This window comes from Pongo pygmaeus, chromosome 6, assembly GCF_028885625.2.
Source record: "Pongo pygmaeus isolate AG05252 chromosome 6, NHGRI_mPonPyg2-v2.0_pri, whole genome shotgun sequence".
NCBI classification, from domain to species: domain Eukaryota; kingdom Metazoa; phylum Chordata; class Mammalia; order Primates; family Hominidae; genus Pongo; species Pongo pygmaeus.
Window position 1 is genome coordinate 125439654 of NC_072379.2, and position 21280 is coordinate 125460933.

At 34.6% G+C, this 21280-nt stretch overlaps 1 protein-coding gene across 1 annotated transcript in view; it reads right to left on the reverse strand.

The window, feature by feature from the left end:
• Positions 1-226: 226 nt before the first annotated feature.
• The window catches only part of GRM8 (glutamate metabotropic receptor 8), a 938300-nt gene continuing 917246 nt past the window's right edge, over positions 227-21280 (reverse strand). Inside the window, exons 12-13 of the mRNA XM_054495924.1 lie at positions 7754-8000; positions 227-804 (exon numbers count right to left, since the gene is read on the reverse strand). Of these exons, the coding sequence (XP_054351899.1) occupies positions 755-804; positions 7754-8000 (297 nt within the window). The 3' untranslated portion in view covers positions 227-754. The remainder of the gene's footprint in view (positions 805-7753; positions 8001-21280) is intronic.

A 21280-nucleotide genomic window follows, 5' to 3' on the forward strand; every position in this document is an offset into this window, starting at 1 on the left:
ACAGAAATCTTGAAATATTCACAAAGTCTTACACAAATAATACCTTTTAATATAGGAATAAAAGACAATCTTCCTCATATGCACACAAATGTACAAAAACACATTCCTCAAAGAAATATTTTCTCAGAACATCAGGGCTTTCATAGAAGGAGCTAAAAAACAGCAGAAATGCCAACTAGAAAGAAGAGTTTTCCCTAGCTTTAAAACTGGAACGAAACAACTCTCAACATTTGCAAAACATTCCTTTATTATTAGAAATAAATTATTTGTATAAAAAATTGCATGCATCAATCATTGCACTTATTTTTAGCACAACCCAGGGCTTCAATCCGGTCAGCCATTACAAGAAACAGACTCATTGTCTTATACAAGTTAAACAATGTGGGACAGGAACGGGAGTTCTCACAATCACAGAAAAATACTTACAAGAATAACATCAGACATAATTTATTTCAACAGCATTTTTTTTTCACAAGCTAACATTAGTTTTCCTTTTGTGATTTTTTTTTTTAACTGCTCATGAGTAAGCAATACTTTAGCTTGACACTCATTGGTTTTATTGTATAAAACGGGTTTCTTCACTCCCCGTTTATTGATACTTTTGGCTCATGGCTAATTTTTGTTCCTTACAAGACTGACTATTGATTTGATTGATTGTAGTCTACGGAGATCTCCAGGAGTGAATTTTTGCGGTCTCATGTTCATCATTTAAGATCATATACCGCATCTCTTCAGATTGTGCCATTTCCCTGTTTCAGATTGAATGATTGCTGTAACTGATATATGTTGTCTTGGTAGAGGAAGCTGTTAAGATAAATGAGGACAAATTAAAATAGTATATAATAACACATCCTTTTGTTAATATTATTTTAAAATTCAAGTCCTGTAATGACTTTTTAATAATATCCAGCTTTTACAGCATGTTACTCATTATTTTTAAACCATTCACAGTCATGCACAGCATAACGACATTTCAGCTCAACAGCAGACCGCATTATATAAAGGTGGTCCCATAAGATTATAATGGAGGTGAAAAATTCCTATCACCCAGTGAACACATAACACAACACAATACATAACACAACACATAATTCACATGTTTTTGGTTTGTTGTGTAAACAAATTTCCTGCGCTACCAGTCATGAAAAAGCATAGCACATACAATTATATACAGTACATAATACTTGATAATGATAACAAACGACTATGTTACTGGTTTAAGTATTTACTACACTATACTTTTTATCATTATTTTAAAGTGGACTTCTACTTATACATTATAAAGTTAACTGTAAAACAGCCTCAGGCAGGTCCTCCAGGGGTATTCCCGAATAAGGCATTGCTATTACAAGAGATGACAGCTCCATGTGTGTTACTGCCCCTGAAGACCTTCCAGTGGAATAAGATATGGAGGTGGAAGTGATATTGATAATCCTGACCCTGTGGAGGCCTAGGCTAGTGTGTGTGTGTGTGTGTGTGTGTGTGTGTGTGTGTGTGTGTCTTAGTTTTTAATACAAGAAGTTTAAAAAGTAAAATGAATAAATAAAAATAGAAAAAAGTCTATCCTTGAGTAAGGGTATAAAGAGAAAATATTTTTTATAGCTGGACAATGTGTTTGTGTTTTAAGTTTTTATTACAAACAAGTCAAAATTTAAAAAGAATAGAAAGTTCATAAAGTAAAGTTATAGTAAGCTAAAATAGTATATATTGAAAAAGGAAATGTTTAAAATAAATTTAGTGTAGTTTAAGTGTAGAGTTTTGTAATATCTACAGTGGCCGGGTGCAGAGACTCACACCTGTAATCCCAGCACTTTGGGAGGCCTAGGCGGGTGGATCACGAAGTCAGGAGTTTGAGACAAGCTTGACCAGCATGGTGAAATCCCGTGTCTACTAAAAATACAAAAATTAGCTGGGCATGGTGGCACATGCCTGTAATCCCAATTACTCAGGAGGCTGAGGCAGGAGAATTGCTTGAACCAAGAGGCAGAAGTTGCAGTGAGCCGAGATCATGCCACTGCACTTGAGCCTGGGCAACAGAGTGAGACTCCATCTCAAAAAAAAAAAAAAAAAAATTCACAGTACGGCCATGTCCTAGGCCTTCATATTCAATCACCACTCATTCACTTAATGATCCAGGGCAACTTCCAGTCCTACAAGCTCCATTCATAGTAAGTTCCCTATTTACACGTATACCATTTTTTAATCTTGTATACTCTATTTTTACTGTATCTTTACTATGTTTAGATATACAAATATCATTGCATTACAACTGTGTATACAATTCAGGACAGTAACATGCTGTACAGGTTTGTAGCTTAGATAGACTAGGTTACACCATATTGCCTGGGTGTGTCATAGGCTATACCATTTGGTTTGTATAAGTACACTGTATGATGTTTGCACAAAGACAAAATTGCCTAACAACACATTTCTTATAACATGTCATCAAGCAATGCATGACTGTAGTAAAAATTAAATGACAGTAGAAACAAAAATGCTGCAGCAATTTTAATCTGTCAAAGTCAGTAGCCACATTTATAGTATATAAATATTTACTAGAAATCTAAAAATATAAAAGTGCTAAACTTTAATATTTTGGTAAAATTTTACATTTGCATATATGTAAAATGAAAGAACAGATCAACTATCTGTCCTACAAAATATAAAAAATATTTTTTACTACCTAAGTCAAAGACCTCAATTCTTAGAGGCTGATGTAATGACCAAAAAAGGTAAGTAATTACAATTAGCTGTCCTATGAGAATGAATACATCTTCCACTTAAAAATACACAATAATCTTAGACTCTAGAGGTAAACATGCTAAAATATCAAATATATAGAATAGTAAACATGTGAATTGCCAATGCATATTTATGGTTTCTTTTGGTTTCATCAAAAGGAGACAAATGAAGATAAAATTTAAGAAAATAAAGACTCTTAAATAAAGAAATGTTTAATTGTTCTGTTGCCAACATACTGTAAAGTAAAACTCATTATTGTAAGACCATTACAGAGATACTATGCCAAATTTATACTCATGCCTAAGCTTCTGGAGAATATAAATCTAAATCCAAATAATTCCTTTGTATTGTTGAAAGATGTGATGCAATGAATCTCCATCCTAAAATTCAAATGTGATGTCCTATTTTTTCGTGTAATTCTGGAATGAATAATCGTAAGATAAAAGATATTTTAAAAAGCAAAGAATATATGCATTTCAATATATGAATCCAATTCAAGATGAAACTGATTTTTAGAAAATAATTTATTTATTGAACATTGAATAAGACTAGAAATTGTAAAGTTCCTCCTCTGAAATAACTGACAATCAGACTCATTCCATCTTAGTGACACTACTGATGGACTAGACAAGTTCTTACCAGAGACCAAGTTCATACAAAGTTCACAACCACTAAAATTAACTCAGATAGCCCTAAGAAGTGCTACTATAGATTTTTTTTGTTGTTGTTATTTTTTATTTCATTGACTATTATGAGCTTCAGGCTAAAAATAGTTGACATATCTCCTTATCTTATCTACATTGCTTACCCTTCTAGGTTATTACTGTGGCACAGTGCAAAGGAAGTAGACTTTAGACCTGGTTTTAAATTATATTCTATTCTCTGCAAAATGCGTGAAAAAAAATCATTGGGCCAGGTTACTGGGCCTCAGTTTTATCACTGGTTCAAAACCTACAATACTGGGTTCCTGTAAGGACGAAAGCAGAATAGATTGGGATGCAACAGCTGTAGTCTGGAAGAACCAATATAGAACCAGCCTCCCTCCCTCCCTCCCTCCCTCCTTTCCTCCTTACCTCCCTTCCTTTCTTCCTTCCTTCTTTTCTTTTCTTTCCATGAGCCATACATGAGACCTAATGGAGTCCTACTTTCTACTTAACCTTTCCAAAAGGTAAAATATTTGTTACATTTGGTTTGGTGTGAAGTGAAACACAATGATTTTCTATGATCACTCACTTTTACTTTTTATTTTTAATTTATATAATACTCTCATATGCCTCTAAATTTGTCTAAGAAAATAAAATCTGTCCTTCAGTTCTGTTTTTGAAGGACTTTCATATAATCTTCACAGACAAGGTGGAGAAAAATTGTCATAAGAGTGATAAAAATGACTCTTAAAAGGGTCATCCAACTTCCTACACTGTTCAATATTTTCAACAATAACTAAAATGTATGAAATAGTTACAAAATTTGCATATAGCTAGAAAAAGAATTATGGTTGAAATAGAGTAACAAGAGCTGATAGATCTTGAACAATATAGTTTTCAGAAGATGTCCATTCAACAGATGGCAGTTTGGATTAGACCAGTTTTAAGGATCTTTCCAACTCTGGGGCTCTGTAGCTAATTAAAAATTAACATATTATTTTTTGAACTCTTAAACGTGGTTTCTAGAAAGAAAATGGTAGAATTCTATTGAGAGTTGAGAAAACAATTCACAAAAGGACAGTAATGCTAATTTTTCTACTAGTTAGAAAAGGAAGTGTAAGGTTCTGGAATCAGATGATTTAGTCAACATGAAAGCAATGATAAGGGACAAACTTTGTGGATGGCAGATACCTCGCAAGAATCTTTATCCCAGAAGTATTATAGAGCAGAATTAATCAGAGATGTACAGATAAGTTCATAGGGAGATTTTTTTCACAGTGGTGATGAATATGCTCATATGAAAATCAGTTTTTGAGCACAGCAACAGTAAATTAATTTCCTTGTGTGCATCACACTGTGTTCATAAGCTAGAGAAAACAAATCTACCTCCAGCAGCAGCTGTTTTCATGAATTATTCATGAACATAGCTTAAAGAATACTATGTACAGCACTTGTTAATTGGGTACAGTTGGCAAAATTCATATATATCAACTTTGTTTCTAACTCCCCTCGCACTCTGTTGTGAAATAACACTTGACCTTTTTTAAAAATGTAAACTATAGTCTGCAAATTCAACAACTAACACAGCACTCATTGGTTTCCCATCCAGCTTCATATTACTTATATTTATTCTGTGTAGCTTTTGAAACTTTAAAATCTTGGAACACAAATCTACCCTTTCATTGTAGAATGGCCATGTAAGTGAACAAAGGTTAAAAATGGTGATCTGGAGTAGGATTGTGGAAGGATGTGTGAAGATGTCACACATCTTTCTCTCCTGAATGAGTACACTGTAATCACTTTACTTGGGCCCAACTTATTCAAACCTAAATTATACTCCTGTAAAAGATCAATGCACTAAAATCTCCAAAGTACAATTAAACCTTTTTTTCAGGCAGTAATTGATATTATCTTGATTTACTTTTTGACTTTACTTCACCTTCTAAAAGTGAGCATCTGACTCCTCCAGAATATTATAGGCTTACCCTCCAAAAAGGCCTTGTTTTTGCAATCTTTCATTCTTATTTTAGAGAAAATAGAGAAATACATGCAGGCTATATAATTTCCATTTCAATATTAATAGAAAATAACCAAAGGAAAACAGTATCTGTATGAGATTTACTTCAATAATATGAGATTAGTTCTTATCAATACTGAGAATTTTGTTTTTCAGGGCATGTATTTATTCTTTTAAAGTGGTGAAAAAGTTTATTAAATTTTTTCTCCGCCACTTTCCACAGGTGAGTCTGAATGACTGGTATTTATATCACCATAAGTTTGGTTCTTTTATTTGGCAATCATATTTTATAAAGTTTTCTGGATTGCTGCTAAAAAAGAAAAAAAGAGAGAAAAACAGGTACAACAATAGACTCTGGTGAGTCATAGTGAGAAGTGCCAGTGTTCAAATTACATCACTGGCCAACAGCAGCTTATTGGCATCCTATAATAGGTTTCAACTTTCTACACCAATGCTGTCAAGGTAGGAAAAAAGGTAAAATTCTGTCCTCAAATCACAAGCATTCTACTTTGACGCCTTTAATGGCAGTTACAGTACACCTTTTGCTAAGATCCGAAATAGGTTTATCATTAGTAAATTGCTTACCTATACTCAGAGATGATTGTAATGATTTGTTACTAATGCCCATCCTGATCTTGCTTCGCATATTTCTTACTTCACAAGGTTTCATGTTTGCAGAAAGGTGAATATGTGGGGGGTGCTTGTGAAATTCTTGTAAGGTTCATTTCTCTACACGTGACTAAATTTGGTATTGGTGACCCGAAGGTAATCTTTTTAGAACCAATCTGGCTAATGATTCCAGGTAAGCTGATAGTAACTGAAACCAATATGTCTAATTAAGCAATGCTAATTAACTATCACAGGATAGTTCTGTGTATGGTAAATTAGAGTAGACAATGCTTATCTAGAAATCTTGATAGAAAAGAAGGTTTGTAGATGGAATGTAGACCATAAGTTGCTATAATAATTAAACCAAATAAAATTAATTTTTAGTTTTTTCTTATATTTAGTGTCAAAAGTATGGAGAGCAGGGGATACAGACTGCTGGATGAATATGAGAGGAAGAGGATAGTTTTGCATAGGATTTTGTCCTTAATGCTTGACCGGGTGTGGTAACTCACATGTGCAATCCTAGCACTTCTGGAGGCTTAGGTGGGAGGATCACTTGAGCCTAGGAGTTAGAGACCAGCCTGGGCAACATAGTGAAACCCTGTCTCTATAAACAAATAAACAAACCAAATTAGCTGGGCATGGCAGCACATGACTGCAGTCTTAGCTATTTGGAAGGCTGAGGTGGGAGGATCACTTGAGCCCAGGAGGTAAAGGCTGCAGTGAGCCTAGATCATACCACTGCACTCCAGTCTGGGCAACAGAGCAAGCTCCTGTTTCAAACAGAAAAAACAAATATTGAATCCCTATGCTATATTCCAAAAGACTGGAAGCCACTCTAATGCAAGTACCTTTGCTTTTCTTTCTTTTTTGATTCATCTGTAGAACCTAGTAAGGTAAAGGTTGTAATGTTTACCATACTCAGCTTTCTGGTATTTTACCATGCAAATCTTCAAATTATTTGCCACTCTTTCATAGATACCAAGATGGGCTTCAATAGATCAGTTAAATTCTACAGGTTGAGCACAGATTTCTGTGCATTGTTATCATGTGCTTTTTCCTGGGTGGACTGTAGAGAAGAAAATAGGTAAAGAAAAGAAAAATGGAAAGGTGGCTGTAGAAGAGATTCTATTTCCAGGATCATGAGGCTTTTAAAGAAGAACTTTAATTATCTTAATATATCCAAGAAGGGAAGTCAAGGGAAGCCCTCAGGAAGCCCAAGGAAAGGGGACCACATGGGAGAAACAAGTATTAACTGTGACTTAACTAAACATATTGGCTAACTAGAGTTCTCATTTCCCTAAAGGCACAAATAACATCATTTATTTGTGTAAGATCTGTAGTGATATTCCGTAAATACCAGTAAACTATTGATACAATAAAAAGTACCCAATATTGAACAAGAAAAATTGTGGAACTGTTTCTAAGTACTAAAAGATAATTTTTATAAAAAGATGATGCTTTCAAATATCAAGCTTTGTAATGCTTCAAAAGAAAGATCTGAATGTCATGCTTTGTAAAAGAGATTTTGTGAGCAAGTTTGTACTCTGTAGAACAGCCACTCATCTGGAGACCACTTGCTTCGAATGGTTTTAAATGTGATGGTGTCACGGTATGTGAGTACCACCATGCCCCTGGAAACATGTAGCACAATCCCCAAGACTAGGAGAAGAATGTTCAACGTACATCTATTAGGAAGTGCTCCCGCTCTTGACCATCGGAAACTCTACAGATGACTTACTGTTGGTTTCAAGACTCTCACAGAGTTCACTTTTCACCTCGCCATTTGGTCTGTCATTTCCTTTTTGGATCAGTTTGCTTTGCATGGTGGCAGCTGTCACCACAGCCTTGAAGCTCCTCTTGCGTTTTTGAACATTCTGTTCTGGATGAAAAATTATAATATAAACCTTGGGCATATAGAGCATGCCCAGAGACACTGAAGCACTTAAACTCATGGAGACAGTAAGTGTTGTTGTCTGGATGTACATCTGAGGGAAGAAAAAAAAAAAAAGAATCACTGTTGGTAAGCCTAACAGTAGGAGATAAAGCAAATAACATACTATTTTCCAAAATTGTTCCAGCTTCTCTGCTAAAGGCACATTAAAAGGCACTTATTGAAATTGTCCTTAATTACAGTCAACCATTCCTGTATCCTAACCTGCAAATGTAAATGAGTTAGGTTATTTTTTTTTTATTGAACCCAATTTCTTAAAACAAAAATACAAACAACCAAGCTGGTGGAGCTTATTTTCCTTTTTAGAATATAAATAAACATACATAAGGAAGGGGACCAAACCAGTCTGGCAAAACACTAACAATGCCACACAGAACTTCTTTAGAAGGTACTAGTGGGCCAAGTATTATTTTAGCCATAAGTTTAACCCAGAAGGTAAGTATATATAGTGAAAATAGAGTGGGAGTGCAACATTCCAGAACATCACTATTACACACTAGTGCTTGAATAATGCTAGCAGTTGCATCTTCACATCATTACATAATTCCAACTACCAAAAATCACAAGCATGTCATAAGGGCTTGATTTTTTTTTTAACAGTCCCTCTAAAGAACACTTCCAAAAGGTTCTCAATGATAGCATCATATCAAAAGAAGTCAGGCGCTTTTATAAAATATGTAAGATCTCCTCCCTCCAAGATATGCACTGGGGATATGGTCCTGGTCACTGCATTCTGAAATTCTCCCCCTGTGCTCATTGCTTGCCCTTATCCCACTGAAATCGACTGCTCTGATACTTACAGAGGGAGATCTTTCTGGAAGGTTTTTCTTTCTACAAGCTAGAGGTTAAGAATCTGAAAAAAAACCAAAGCTAAAATCACTGCTTTGGCTTTTTCTTTTTTGGTTATGGTATAGAAGCAGAAACAGCAGTATTTCATTCTTTAAAAACAGAAACAAAAACTTTTGATCTGGTTCCACTTTTCATGTCCTGAGCTCAAAATAGAATTTTCCCCAAATAACTTGGGATACGGAGGCCACAGAGAAACCACATCTTAAGACTGTAAAGAGATTCTCCCTTTGTCATATCTATGACCCTCGTTAATAGATCTGTTCACTCTATTTACATCTCTGAATACGATCCTGATTAGTTGGATTTTTTAAATATGTTTTACTCTGTTAGTCTTGCTAACATCTATCATACTAGTTAGATCTCATCTGGAAATCCTCAAGACCAAATTAATTGTGTCCTTTTAAATAAAGAATCGAATAAAAAATAAAAAAAAACAAAAAACAAAAAACAACAACAAAAAAATGCGCCCTCAAGGGTAAATAACTGAATCAGCGTTAATGTTGCCTTTTCCTAGAGGAGAAAGTTTCTCTTAACAGATGGCAAAACCTTGAGGTAAAGAACTGTCCAAACCATGAGCAGGATGTGAGGCACAAGTTAAGAAACTGTCTTTGGATATAAAATCATACCATGCACATTGCTGAATTTACTGTCCAGTTCATCTACCACTAAGGCTGTCCTTGCATAAGAGCTCAGTGTAAGTGTGGAAAACGCTTTAATGAGATTTACTACAAAGTTTACAAGATTTACTACAATTAAGACCATCCCAATGAAACACGGATGTGTACATTTACAGCTCATAAATCTCCCTAAGCTTTGCCATCTACTTTTAAGCAATCTATTATTTTAAACATTCCTAAGCTTCTCTAGTATTGGTTAATCTTTTTTGAATTCCTGCTTATTTTCAAGCTAGCATTGCTGCAAAAACCCACATAGAAAATTGACTGCAGAGAGAGGATATAAAGGTAAGAAAAGAATGTGGCAAAGTACAAATCACACCCATACATGTTCCAATGCCAGTCAAATAGAAAACCATCAGTTTTGTCCCAGTCAGACTCTTTCAAGTCAATTTAGCCTAAAAACAAACAAACAAATCCAACGACGAAACAGCCATAAAGTGATGGGAACATCTTTACTGATTAGTTGGATTTTTTAAATGTGCCTTAATCCGTTAGTCTTGCTAACATGTACAGTACTAGTCCAAATAGTATAAAAATACTTTTGTAATAAACATCCTATAAATTTTCTCTGCTACCAAAAATATAAATAATAGTCTTCTCTTATTTGGAATAATTTCTGCAATATATAGTAAATTTAATCCTGCTAAATATTAGACATGAAGAGGACTCTGGAATGCTAGCTTCCTCGTTAAATAAATTACCACAGTCTATCCTTTTGGCAAGCCAACTCAATGAAAGATGTAATAAACACAGACATTAGAATTAAATAGTACCATGGTTAGCGTAGCAAGCTCTTCATTAGACACTATACTTTCAAATTATACCAAAATGCTGATCTTAATTATGCGCCTTCTTAAGACAGCTTCTGAAAATTTAATGTGGGTTTAATACAGGAAAGGCATCTAACAAAATCCTTAGTGAACTAACAGAAGAATAGAAAACCAAATACTCCTTGCTCTCACTTACAAGTGGGAGCTAAATGATGAGAACACATGGAGACATAGAGGGGAACAACACACACTGGGGCCTTTTGGAGGGTGGAGGGTGGGAGGAGGGAGAGGATCAGGGAAAATAATAACAGGTACTAGGCTTAATACATGGGTGATAAAAATAATCTGTACAACAAACCCCCATGGCATAAGTTTACCTATATAACAAACCTGCACTTGTATCCCTGAACCTAAAATAAAAGTTAAAAAAATCCACAAAATCATACCTTAAGTCCACAAACTTACAGTGGCCTAGCATTTGTTACAGGCCATGGACTATGTAAGATTAGACTGAGTTTTTGAAATTTATCTTTGAAAAAATCATACATCATAACCTCAATGAAAGCAGTAACAGCAAAATAAGAAAAGAAATATAAATGCCACCTACTGTCACTCTAGAGAAACTCGATCCTTAATAGCATGGATTATAGAATTCTGAATATCTCCCATATTTAATAAGAAGTTGAGAGACTATATTTAACATCGGAAAATAAACATTTGATTTTTAAAAATGCATGGATTTTTGTATACCTATAGAAAATTCTAATTACTTGAGCCATACAGGAAAATAAAAGTTAAAAAAAATCCACAAAATCACGTGTGATAAAATAATCTGTACAACAAACCCCCCATGACACAAATTTACCTATATAACAAACCTGTACTTGTATCCCTGAACTTAAAATAAAAGTAAAAAAAAAAAACAAACCACAAATCATACCCTAAAGTCCACAACCTTACAGTGGCCTAGCATTTGTTACAGGGCCATGGAAGGGATACATTCCAGTAGACCTGGGTATGAATTCTAGAACCACCACTTACTTGTATACATTTTTTTAAAAGATAAAGTTGACAGAGAAACTCTAGAGTTACATTCTGGGTGATTAAAGCCCCCAAACCAACCTCCCAGGCTACACTCTAAACTAATCAATATTCCCTGGCTATTGGACAGATATGGTATCTTGTTTTCTTCTCTGAACAGTAAGTTCTTATCTATGTCACGGGGTGGGGTTGGGGGTAATACTTTTCTCATAGAGGAATTACAGGGTAGAATGATATATTTATAAAATCTCTTACAGATACAAGATAGCTCAAGAAACATTCTTTACCCTACAACTTTGCATCTAAAAATATGCTAACAAAGTATCCTCCCAGGAGCATAGGACAAAAGAAGGACCTATTACATACTTATTCAAACCAGTTTCGTTTAGAGAAGAGCTGATAGCCAGGCTCTGACTATATGATTTTGAGGAAAAGGCCTTTGTAATCTCACTTCAATGTAGACAGAACAAAATTTTGTCCAAATGTGAACTCAAGACCATATTTACTGCCTGGGCCACATTCTTAGAATAATATAACAGCTCTTTATCTCAAAGTTACAGCTCATCAGAATGCAGGAGGGGACTGTATCAACTCCCACTAACCCACAAAAATTCAAGATGGTAGCAATGATATTGGACATGTTAATAATAATCTTCTCTTTCCCAGCCTTCTCTTATGTGCTCCCTCCTGGCCCTGTCACTCCAAAATACTAACACCCAGAGGATGGGGACTATCTTTTCTATCACACGCACTGATGGCTTGTTACTTACTCTGCCTCCATGCCCCATGGACATTTTGAACCTGAAGCAGTCAGATGCACTGAAGCAGATTTAAGCAATCTCTAGATAAGCCAGGAGTGAGCTGTGACAATGGGGCATACTAATACGAAATCTTTTCTGGGACCTATTACAGTTCCCTCTTCAAACAATGAATAGGTAATTTGTACATATCAAGGTCTACTCAATGTAGGTCATGACATGGAATCACTAACGACTCCAGAAAGAGTGAAGAGGGAGGAGATTATATTTTTCCAGGAAAAAGGTCAGTCTTTTGCTTTCAACCAGCTGCGAGTGCACAGACCACCACAGACTCTGACATCCAACCTGGTATTTTTGCAACCCCTTAGTAACTAAGGTAAACTGTTATGAAACCTAACACTCAAAGCAACTTTATGCCACGTGATAACAAACAGATTCAGTATTTATTCCTGAATATTTCTGTTTTGCCCTCGATGGTTTAATCTTACCACTTTGTTTGAGTCACCAGGTTCTGTTTGGCTGCTTTGCATACCATTTGACCAGTTAGAAAGCTACACTAACACTGACAGCCTGTATTTCTCTGCTTCTGTTTCTACTTCCTCATCTGTGTGTCTGCCAAAGTGAAACTTTCATCAAAAAATGGGTTTTCTTTTGCTTTTTAGCAGCCAATGGACTTCAAAATACCACTTACTACTAGAAGTTATTTTTTTTTAAAGATGAAGAAGTTTATAGAGAAACTGGAGTTGCCCTGTGGGTGGTAACACCCCAAATCAATCTATCATGCAAAAGTCCAAACTCATAAAATTCCCCTAGCAATTGAAAATTGCAAAAACCAGAGGCAACCATTCAGCTTTGCTGGCTGAGCCTGGAACCACTACCAAGCTCATATCAAACGTTTTTATTTTGTTCCTGTCTTGTTTACATTAAATATCTTCCTAGTTTCATTGCTTAGTCTTTTTCTCTCTGTCTCTTACTCGCTTGCTGATCATATTAGAATTACACCCTTAAACCAAGACAAGCTTCATGGGTGTGCACTTGTACACAAGACCCTGTACTAGAAGGGCCCCATGCTTGGTTTAATGCTCTGCTGCGAATGTTTTGAAGTCTGTAATAATTGTTAAAGAAAGACTCCTGCATTTTCATTTCTTACTGGGTTCCACAAATTATATAGCTAGTCCTCTTTTAAAAATCACTTATATACTGACAAATTCCAGGCTTTTCTTAGGAAAGGCATTTGCCTTTTGGGTCACTCCCTTTGGTGTCTGACAGCATCTGAAACTTAACAAGCCACTGATTCCCAATCTTCATCCCTAAACTTGATCTCCCAGTGGTCTATCCTATCTCATTAATACCATGCTTCTAGTTTTTGGGAGAGCGGGTGGACAGGGAACTTGAAATTGTCTTTTACTCCTTTTTTATAATCCCACCCTATCTATGACCAAATCCTATTGATTCTACCTTGAAAATTTGCTCAGAACTTTCACAATATCTCCACTGGTGTTACATTGCTCAGAGCCATCATCATCTCTCATTTGGATCAGTACTGTAACTGTCCCAGTGTTCTCTTTCCTGCTGTCCTTGCTTTCTTCTGTTTGAGCATTTGATTGATCCTAACACAGAAGCTAGAATAATCCCATTATTCATAAACTGAATTAGGTCACTTCTACTCTCCAAAGCCTGCTCTCCAATGACTTCCCATTGATGGTATCTTGACAATGGTCCACAAGATCCTCTGAGAACTCCTCTGGCTTACTCTTTTTTTACTCATTCCCTTCCACCCATACTGGCTCCCGGGCTGATCTTGGAACATACCAGGCATGCTTCTACTTTCAGGCTTTTATATCTGGTGGCTTGCCTCTTCACTGCTTTCAGGTCTTTACTTAAATGCCCCGGCTCAGTGAGACCTTTCCTGAACACACCATTGAAAATTGCAACCCCCAACCTTCTACCAGTATTCCTAGCTTTATCACACTCCTTAGTATCTAACACATTATATCCTAAAAGTCTATATATTTTACTTATTTAATGTATGTGGTATCTATTTCTCCTAGATAGAATAAAAATTCCATGAATATTGGGAATTTTACCTGTGTTGTTCATGGCTGTAAATTCAGCACTCAGAAAACTGTCTGGATTAAGAAAATGTGGCACATATACACTATGGAACACTATGCAGCCATAAAAAATGATGAGTTCATGTCCTTTGTAGGGACATGGATGAAGCTGGAAACCATCATTCTCAGCAAACTATCACAAGGACAAAAAACCGAACACCGCATGTTCTCACTCATAGGTGGGAACTGAACAATGAGAACACTTGGACACAGGAAGGGGAACATCACACCCTGGGGCCTGTTGTGGGGTGAGGTGAGTGGGGAGGGACAGCATTAGGAGATATACCTAATGTTAAATGACGAGTTAATGGGTGCAGCACACTAACATGGCACATGTATACATATGTAACAAATCTGCACGTTGTGCACATGTACCCTAAGACTTAAAGTATAATAAATTAAAAAAAGAAAGAAAGAATACTGTCTAGATAACAGACATTCTCTATAATCTTTTGAGTTGGTGTGGGTTTATTCTCCCAAATTTGGGTTTTAAGGAACATAACTCATATATTTCCAAGAAGGAAAAAAGAAAACAGATACTAAAACTACAAAATATCAGAAAACTGGAGGACTGGAGGACTCCATTCTTTTTCACAGCAATCTCTAGGCTGGGAGAGAAATGTAATCTTGGACAGATAAACATAATGCCCTTTTAAACAGTAAACTTGGTAATAATGGGCCATTTTGCTCTCGATCAGCAATGAACAGTATAATTCAAAGTCAGTGGTTTTCACTTTGGGACTAGGAGAGCTCTGAGATCTGCCCTCAATACCTCCCCAAGTTGACTGTATAACTGAGGCTGAGGCACTCACACTACTTCTAAACTTTCATAGACTTAAATCAAAGGATTTAATGAGACAACATATATAAACACTGGCACAGAGCCTGGGATATATTAATTAATAAGGGATAGCTCTTATTGTCATTATTTAACCTTGACAACCTGTTCTCTACTCATCTTCCTTCATTCTCCACACCAGAAACACTTAACACTACTTCTCTCTCAAAATCAGCTTCAAGACTTTTAGCCTTTATAACAGAAACACACACACACACACACACACACACACACAAATACAAGCAAGATGGTTTATTCATAAGGAAATATACTTTATGTTTGTGGGAAACTTTAGAGTCACCACAGCAAATAATCATAGTCCAATTTAACTCTGGGAAAAATCACCATCCTGAGTGTTGTGTTTCTCCTGTCAGGTAGAAATCACAGTGCTGCTGACCCAGCAGCAGGTCAGATACATTGCACTGTGTTTTCATTAGTGGAGGTGGAGACCAGTTGTCTGTAATCCATTTGCAGTCACTTATCACATCCCCTTTCGGCTCAGGACACATATTTGCAACATGAAGAGTCAAATCAAAAGCTACGAATGAAGAATTGTGAAGGAAGACTATAGATGCAGAGCAGGGCTTGTTCTCCCTCCTGTGAGGTCGTTCTGAACCCTTCACCTTGGAATGATTGGGCGAGGTGGGAACCAGCTGAAGAGAATGATACAGCATCAACCAACAAGCAGAATATCAGCTTTTCTAATGATAGGAAAGAATCATGTAAGGAAGCTCAAGATCTGTCAAAGAAGGAAAAAAAATCTATCTGATTTATAATGACTATAATTAAACATAAGTGATCTCTAATATTTGGATTAGTAAATAATTTGTTTTTATTAAAGCCTGATGGAAAATTTAAAAAGAGTAAATTTTTAAAACTATGGCATTATTAAATAAAATGTGGTCTTTAATTTTCAATTATTATATATGAGAATTATTTACAGAAATATAGTAAATAAGTAAACTGATGTTGCATTTTCTACTGGGATATGTATATGAAAATTAATACAAGGTGTCTACTCTCTCAGTGCTTATTAATTCCTCCTTTACAGGTATTTTTGCTCATGTTTTCCTTCGTGGATTTCTGCTTCCATGGTAACTTTTGGCCCTTTATCACTGCAGCAGCATGGACAGAACTGGGAATAACAGCAATGGGGATGTCTTTAATTATTATCATTTGAACGAATATCAAAATACAGTAAATATTTTCAGGTAGAGAACAAATAAAAGTATAAAGTAGTTTAGAAAGAAGCAAGTAAGAGGAAACAATTGTTTCAGGAACAAAATTTATCTCTGAACTATATTTTAAAGTATCTCTATCTCTATCTATCTGTCTATAGTTCTAGAAGCCAGGAAAAGAGAAAATATGTTGAATCCTATATTTATCATTGCCTAGAGATGGAAGCTTTGCTAGAATTTAAATTTTAGGCTAAATAATAAATTCAGGTTGTGTTATCTAAGGAAAGTTGGTAAAATTATGAAAATGGTTTCAACTGTAGTTTTGAGAAAGGCACTAAATCTTGGTCAAATAGATATTTTCTCTATAACTCTTTTTAAAGACAAAATAATTGGTTCAGTAACTCAGTGCAGGTGCTTTTGTGGAGGCAAATGATGTTTTCAAAGTGCTATTTTTTTTCTGGTGATATCCCTTAATATAGGAAGAATCAAGAAAAATGGTGTAATGGGCTGAATTGTGTCTCCTCCAACATTTGTATTTTGAAGGCCTAACCCCCAGTACCTCAGAATGTGACTGCATTTGAAGACAGGGTCTTTAAAGAGGTAATTAAGTTACAATCAGGTCATTTTGATGGTCCCTAATCCCATATGCCTGATGTGCTTATAAGAAGAAGAAATTAGGACACAAGACACACAGAAGGAAGATCACGTGATAACACAGGGAAAAGATGGCCATCTACAAGCCACGCAGAGAGGTCTCAGAAGAAAATAACCTTGTTGACACCTTGATCTCAGACTTCTAGTATCCAGCACTATGAGAAAATTGATTTCTGCTGTTTAAGCCACCCCGTGTGTGATACTTAGTTATACCAGCCCTGGAAAACTAACAGGAATGGGGAGTTAATATCACTGAAAAAGTTCTGAAAGTTCTGTGATAGTAGTTGGTTGTGGTTAAATATACCAATAGAGTCTCAAAGATGTCTGATATTGATTAAAACGATGAGTTTAGATACTGTACAATAACTACAACCATAACATCTATCAATTATTGAGGATCAGGTACAGCGTTATGCCAAAACTTTTATGCACTTATTTAACCCCTCACACTAATCCCGTAAGGTAGGAATGAATAAGTCTATTTTTGAGAATTACACAGTCACGAAGAAGTCATTTTTGAGACACAGTCATTTTTGAAAAGTCATACAATACATGAAAATAAAGTGTAGATTCAAACTGAGGTTTCTCTAATTTGAAAGCCCATATCCTTACCACACACCATCTGGCCCCCATAAATACACCGAGAAGTGAAAGAGCAGGATTAATATGACTTGAGTCCTCTCCAAATCAGAAAAGCATCCCTTTTCTAATAGATTTGGGCCAAATTTATTCTAAATAATAGAGGCACAGTTAAAGCACTTCAATTAATATTTAGTTGTGCATTTAGAGGGTTTCTGCTGTTATTAATCAGCTACTTTCTTCATAAATAAAAGCCTCATGTGGATCTTAGAACAACTCTGGCTTTCTTATAACTATATCTTGTTAAACTTGACAAAATAATCTAGCTGAGAATATGGGCCTGAAGAGCTGGATAAGTTAATCTTTTAAATGATGTTTAGCATTGAGTTTGCACTGGGCTGGAGCAGAAAAGTCTCTGATGAACCACTGGCCACCAGAAGGAACAGGGATTCCCTACATTCAGAAGACATTGCTCCATAGGCACCATTCCACCTCTATAGCACCAGAGACAGGCTATTGACAATACAGCAGGCAGGCAAAGTTGGATTCAAATACAGATGAACTGACAACCAAGAATTAGCAAATACTTAAGGAGAACCAAGACATCTTACAAAGAGAATAATATAAACATACAAAAATAGATCCAATAGAGCTAAAGAAGGAAGACTGTGGAATTAAAATTATTGTTATCTTATAGAAGTTTTGAAAAAATAACAAATCCATAAAAATATCAAATAAATTCATAGAAGCTAACATTTTAATCATTGAAATAAAATTTCAATAGATGAAGGACTTCTGATTCTGGCTATGGAGGAGTAGCTATAATCAAACCAAACCAACTTCTGAGAATAACTATAAAACAACCATAAAATTAAGGAAAAAAAAAAAAGACTATTTGGAGGCATCAGAGGAGAACCAAGGTAGCCAGTACTCAGGGGGCCAAGATCCTAGGAAGGAAAAAGAAAGCACATTGACATATATCCAGCACTCTCCTCTGCTTCTTATTCCCAGGTAATGTACTGATTCTACATAGGAAAGACAGAAATCTTTAGACAGACCTGTCAGCAGTCTCATGGAACTAGGGAGATAAAATCTGGAATTTGGGGTTATCATTGCAATCAGGACTTAAGGACCCATGATTCTAGGGTACTACAGAGAAGTAAACCTGGCATTTTATACCTTTTTTTTTTTCCTTGAGACTTTGATGAATCCTAAGTTTAAGAAAGCAGCAAGCTAAAAAAAAATCAAGCATAATCTAGATTCAGAGAGAATTCAGTTAGAATTCAGGTCCATGGAGGAGAATGATTACTCATAAACTTATCAGACATTTAGCTAATATATCTAAAGGGATATTGCTGAGGAGGAAAGGTAAATCAGAAATAGACAAATCCATAAAAACCTGAAACTTATCCTCAAATTATCCCAATCCCAGATTATATCAAGGTGAAATGTCTTGATATGTATATTTCAATTGCTGACTAGTAGAAAATTGAAGCTTCTCTAGAGGGAAATAACAATATATAAAACATCTACATTTTTAAAAAATGTACAATGTCAGGTATTCAATAAAAGATTACCAGCCAGGCATGCTGGGACACAAAAACAAATGACCAAAAACCATGGGCAAACAACAACAAAAACTAAACAGGTGATAGAAATGTTGCCACAGATGATCAGAACCAGGCTTCTCAGACAAAACTTTTACATAAATGTATTGAAGAAAATACATGATAAGATATTTTCACCAGAGGACTGGAATGTGTGTGTGTGTGTGTGTGTGTGTGTGTGTATTCAAGTAAAAAATTATAGGAGTGAAAAATATAATAATTGAATTGAATAGATGAGTTTAATAACTAATTAGCTACATGGCAGGAAATGAATGATGAATTAAAGATAAATCAGTAAAAAAATATCCACAGTGAAGGATGGAAACTATAAATATTTTTTAAATCCAGAAAGAAATTATTGGAGATATATAAAACATGATACAAAATTTGAATAAACATGAATCTGAAGTCCTAGAAAGAAAGGAGAGATATAATAGGTAAAAAGAGACACTGGACAATAATTTTCCAAAACTTATGAAAAATAATCTATTAAATCGTACAGAAAAAAATTACCAGATGGCCACATTCTGGGAAATCCTAAAAAATTTCAAGGATTTAAATACAGGGTATGCTATTTGACTAATGTGAAATCAGATTAGAAAATAGAACTAGGTTGGAAATAAATAACAAAAGATAAGAAAATTGCCAACTGTTTGAAAATTAAACAATACATTTCTAAATCACTCATAAGTCAAAAGAAAAACAATGGAAATTAGCAAATATTTTGAGCTGAATAATAATCAAGATACAACATATCAAAAGTCATGGAGTATAGCTAAAGCAGACACAAAAGAAGAAATCTTGATATGAGTATTCATCTAAAAAAACTAAAGAAAAGGGAGAGAAAATTAAATCTAATCAATATAGAAGGAAGGAAATAATAAAGATAAAAGTCAATAAAATAGAACACAAATGTAACATAAAGAAAATCAACAAAGCTAAAAAAAAATCTTTGGAAAGACTGTAAAATTAAACCACTCACAAGGTTGACCAAGAAAACAAGAAACAAGACATAAATTACCAATAATTTGGTAATTATTCCTAAAAAGGGAAGAAGATGTGATATAAGATTTTAAAAATATGCCAGCAAATTAGTTCTAAATGTTGTTAGCCAAAAAACAAAAATTGTTAAAGTGTATGTTTAAAGTTTAAGAGCAACTTAGAAAAAAATGAAAATAGGATCTAAAACTCCTGAACTATCAAACGAAAAAAAATGAGAGAAAACTTGATCAGTTAAAATAATTTCAGAGAAGACAAAAAAAGAAACATGAGAACATAGTAAAAAGAAAACAGAAAACATTAGCAAACATAAATCAGTAATTTTCATAATAAAGACTACATTCCCTATTTAAAAACAGATATTATCAGGTTTGGTTTTAAATTGTATTCTCAAAAAGAGAAAAGTATATATAAAGATTGTAATAAGCCAAGTTAAAAATACATTTTCTATGCCAGAAAAATGTATACAAAGAAATCTGGAAAGCAATATTAATATAGGACAAAATAGAATGCAAGATAAAATCATTAAATTATGCAAAGGATATATATACACACATACACTTAACCCATTATCACAATGTATGTAAGGACCGCATTATAGAAATGCAAGGATAGACCAATCCATAACCATCATGAGAGATTTTAATTCATCTTTTCAAAGATAGAAATTTGATTATACAATATATAATTAAGAATACTTTGAATAACTCAGTAATAAAATTATCATTTTCATTGCTTTATTTTAAAACATAAATGAGCTTCACAGAGATCAATTATGAATTAAGTTATCCAGCAACAAAAATAAAATTTTCATAACAGGAAACATGAGACTATATCCTTTCACCTAAAAAGGTAATCAAATTAAAATTTTAATTTATAAATAAATATGAGTTTTTATTTGGAAACCAAATATCATCCCTGTAAGTAACTCATATAAAAAGGAAAGTACAAACTATTTAGAAATTGAACAATCATGAAAACAGTATGTATGAAAACTTGTGGATACAACCTAAGTGGTGCTTGAAGGAAAATTTAAAGTCCAAAATGGCAATCTTAGGATGAAGGAAATCTCAAAAATTAATCATGGAACTAGGTAAACTTTAACAGAAAAAAAAAGTAAACTCAATAGAGAAAGAAGAAAGTATTTGATATAAAAGAAGAAAGCGATAAGACAGAAAACTACAGTAGTCATAAACCATACCATATTTGGTAATATGATAAGTCCACATAGAAATGAAAAATAAGATATA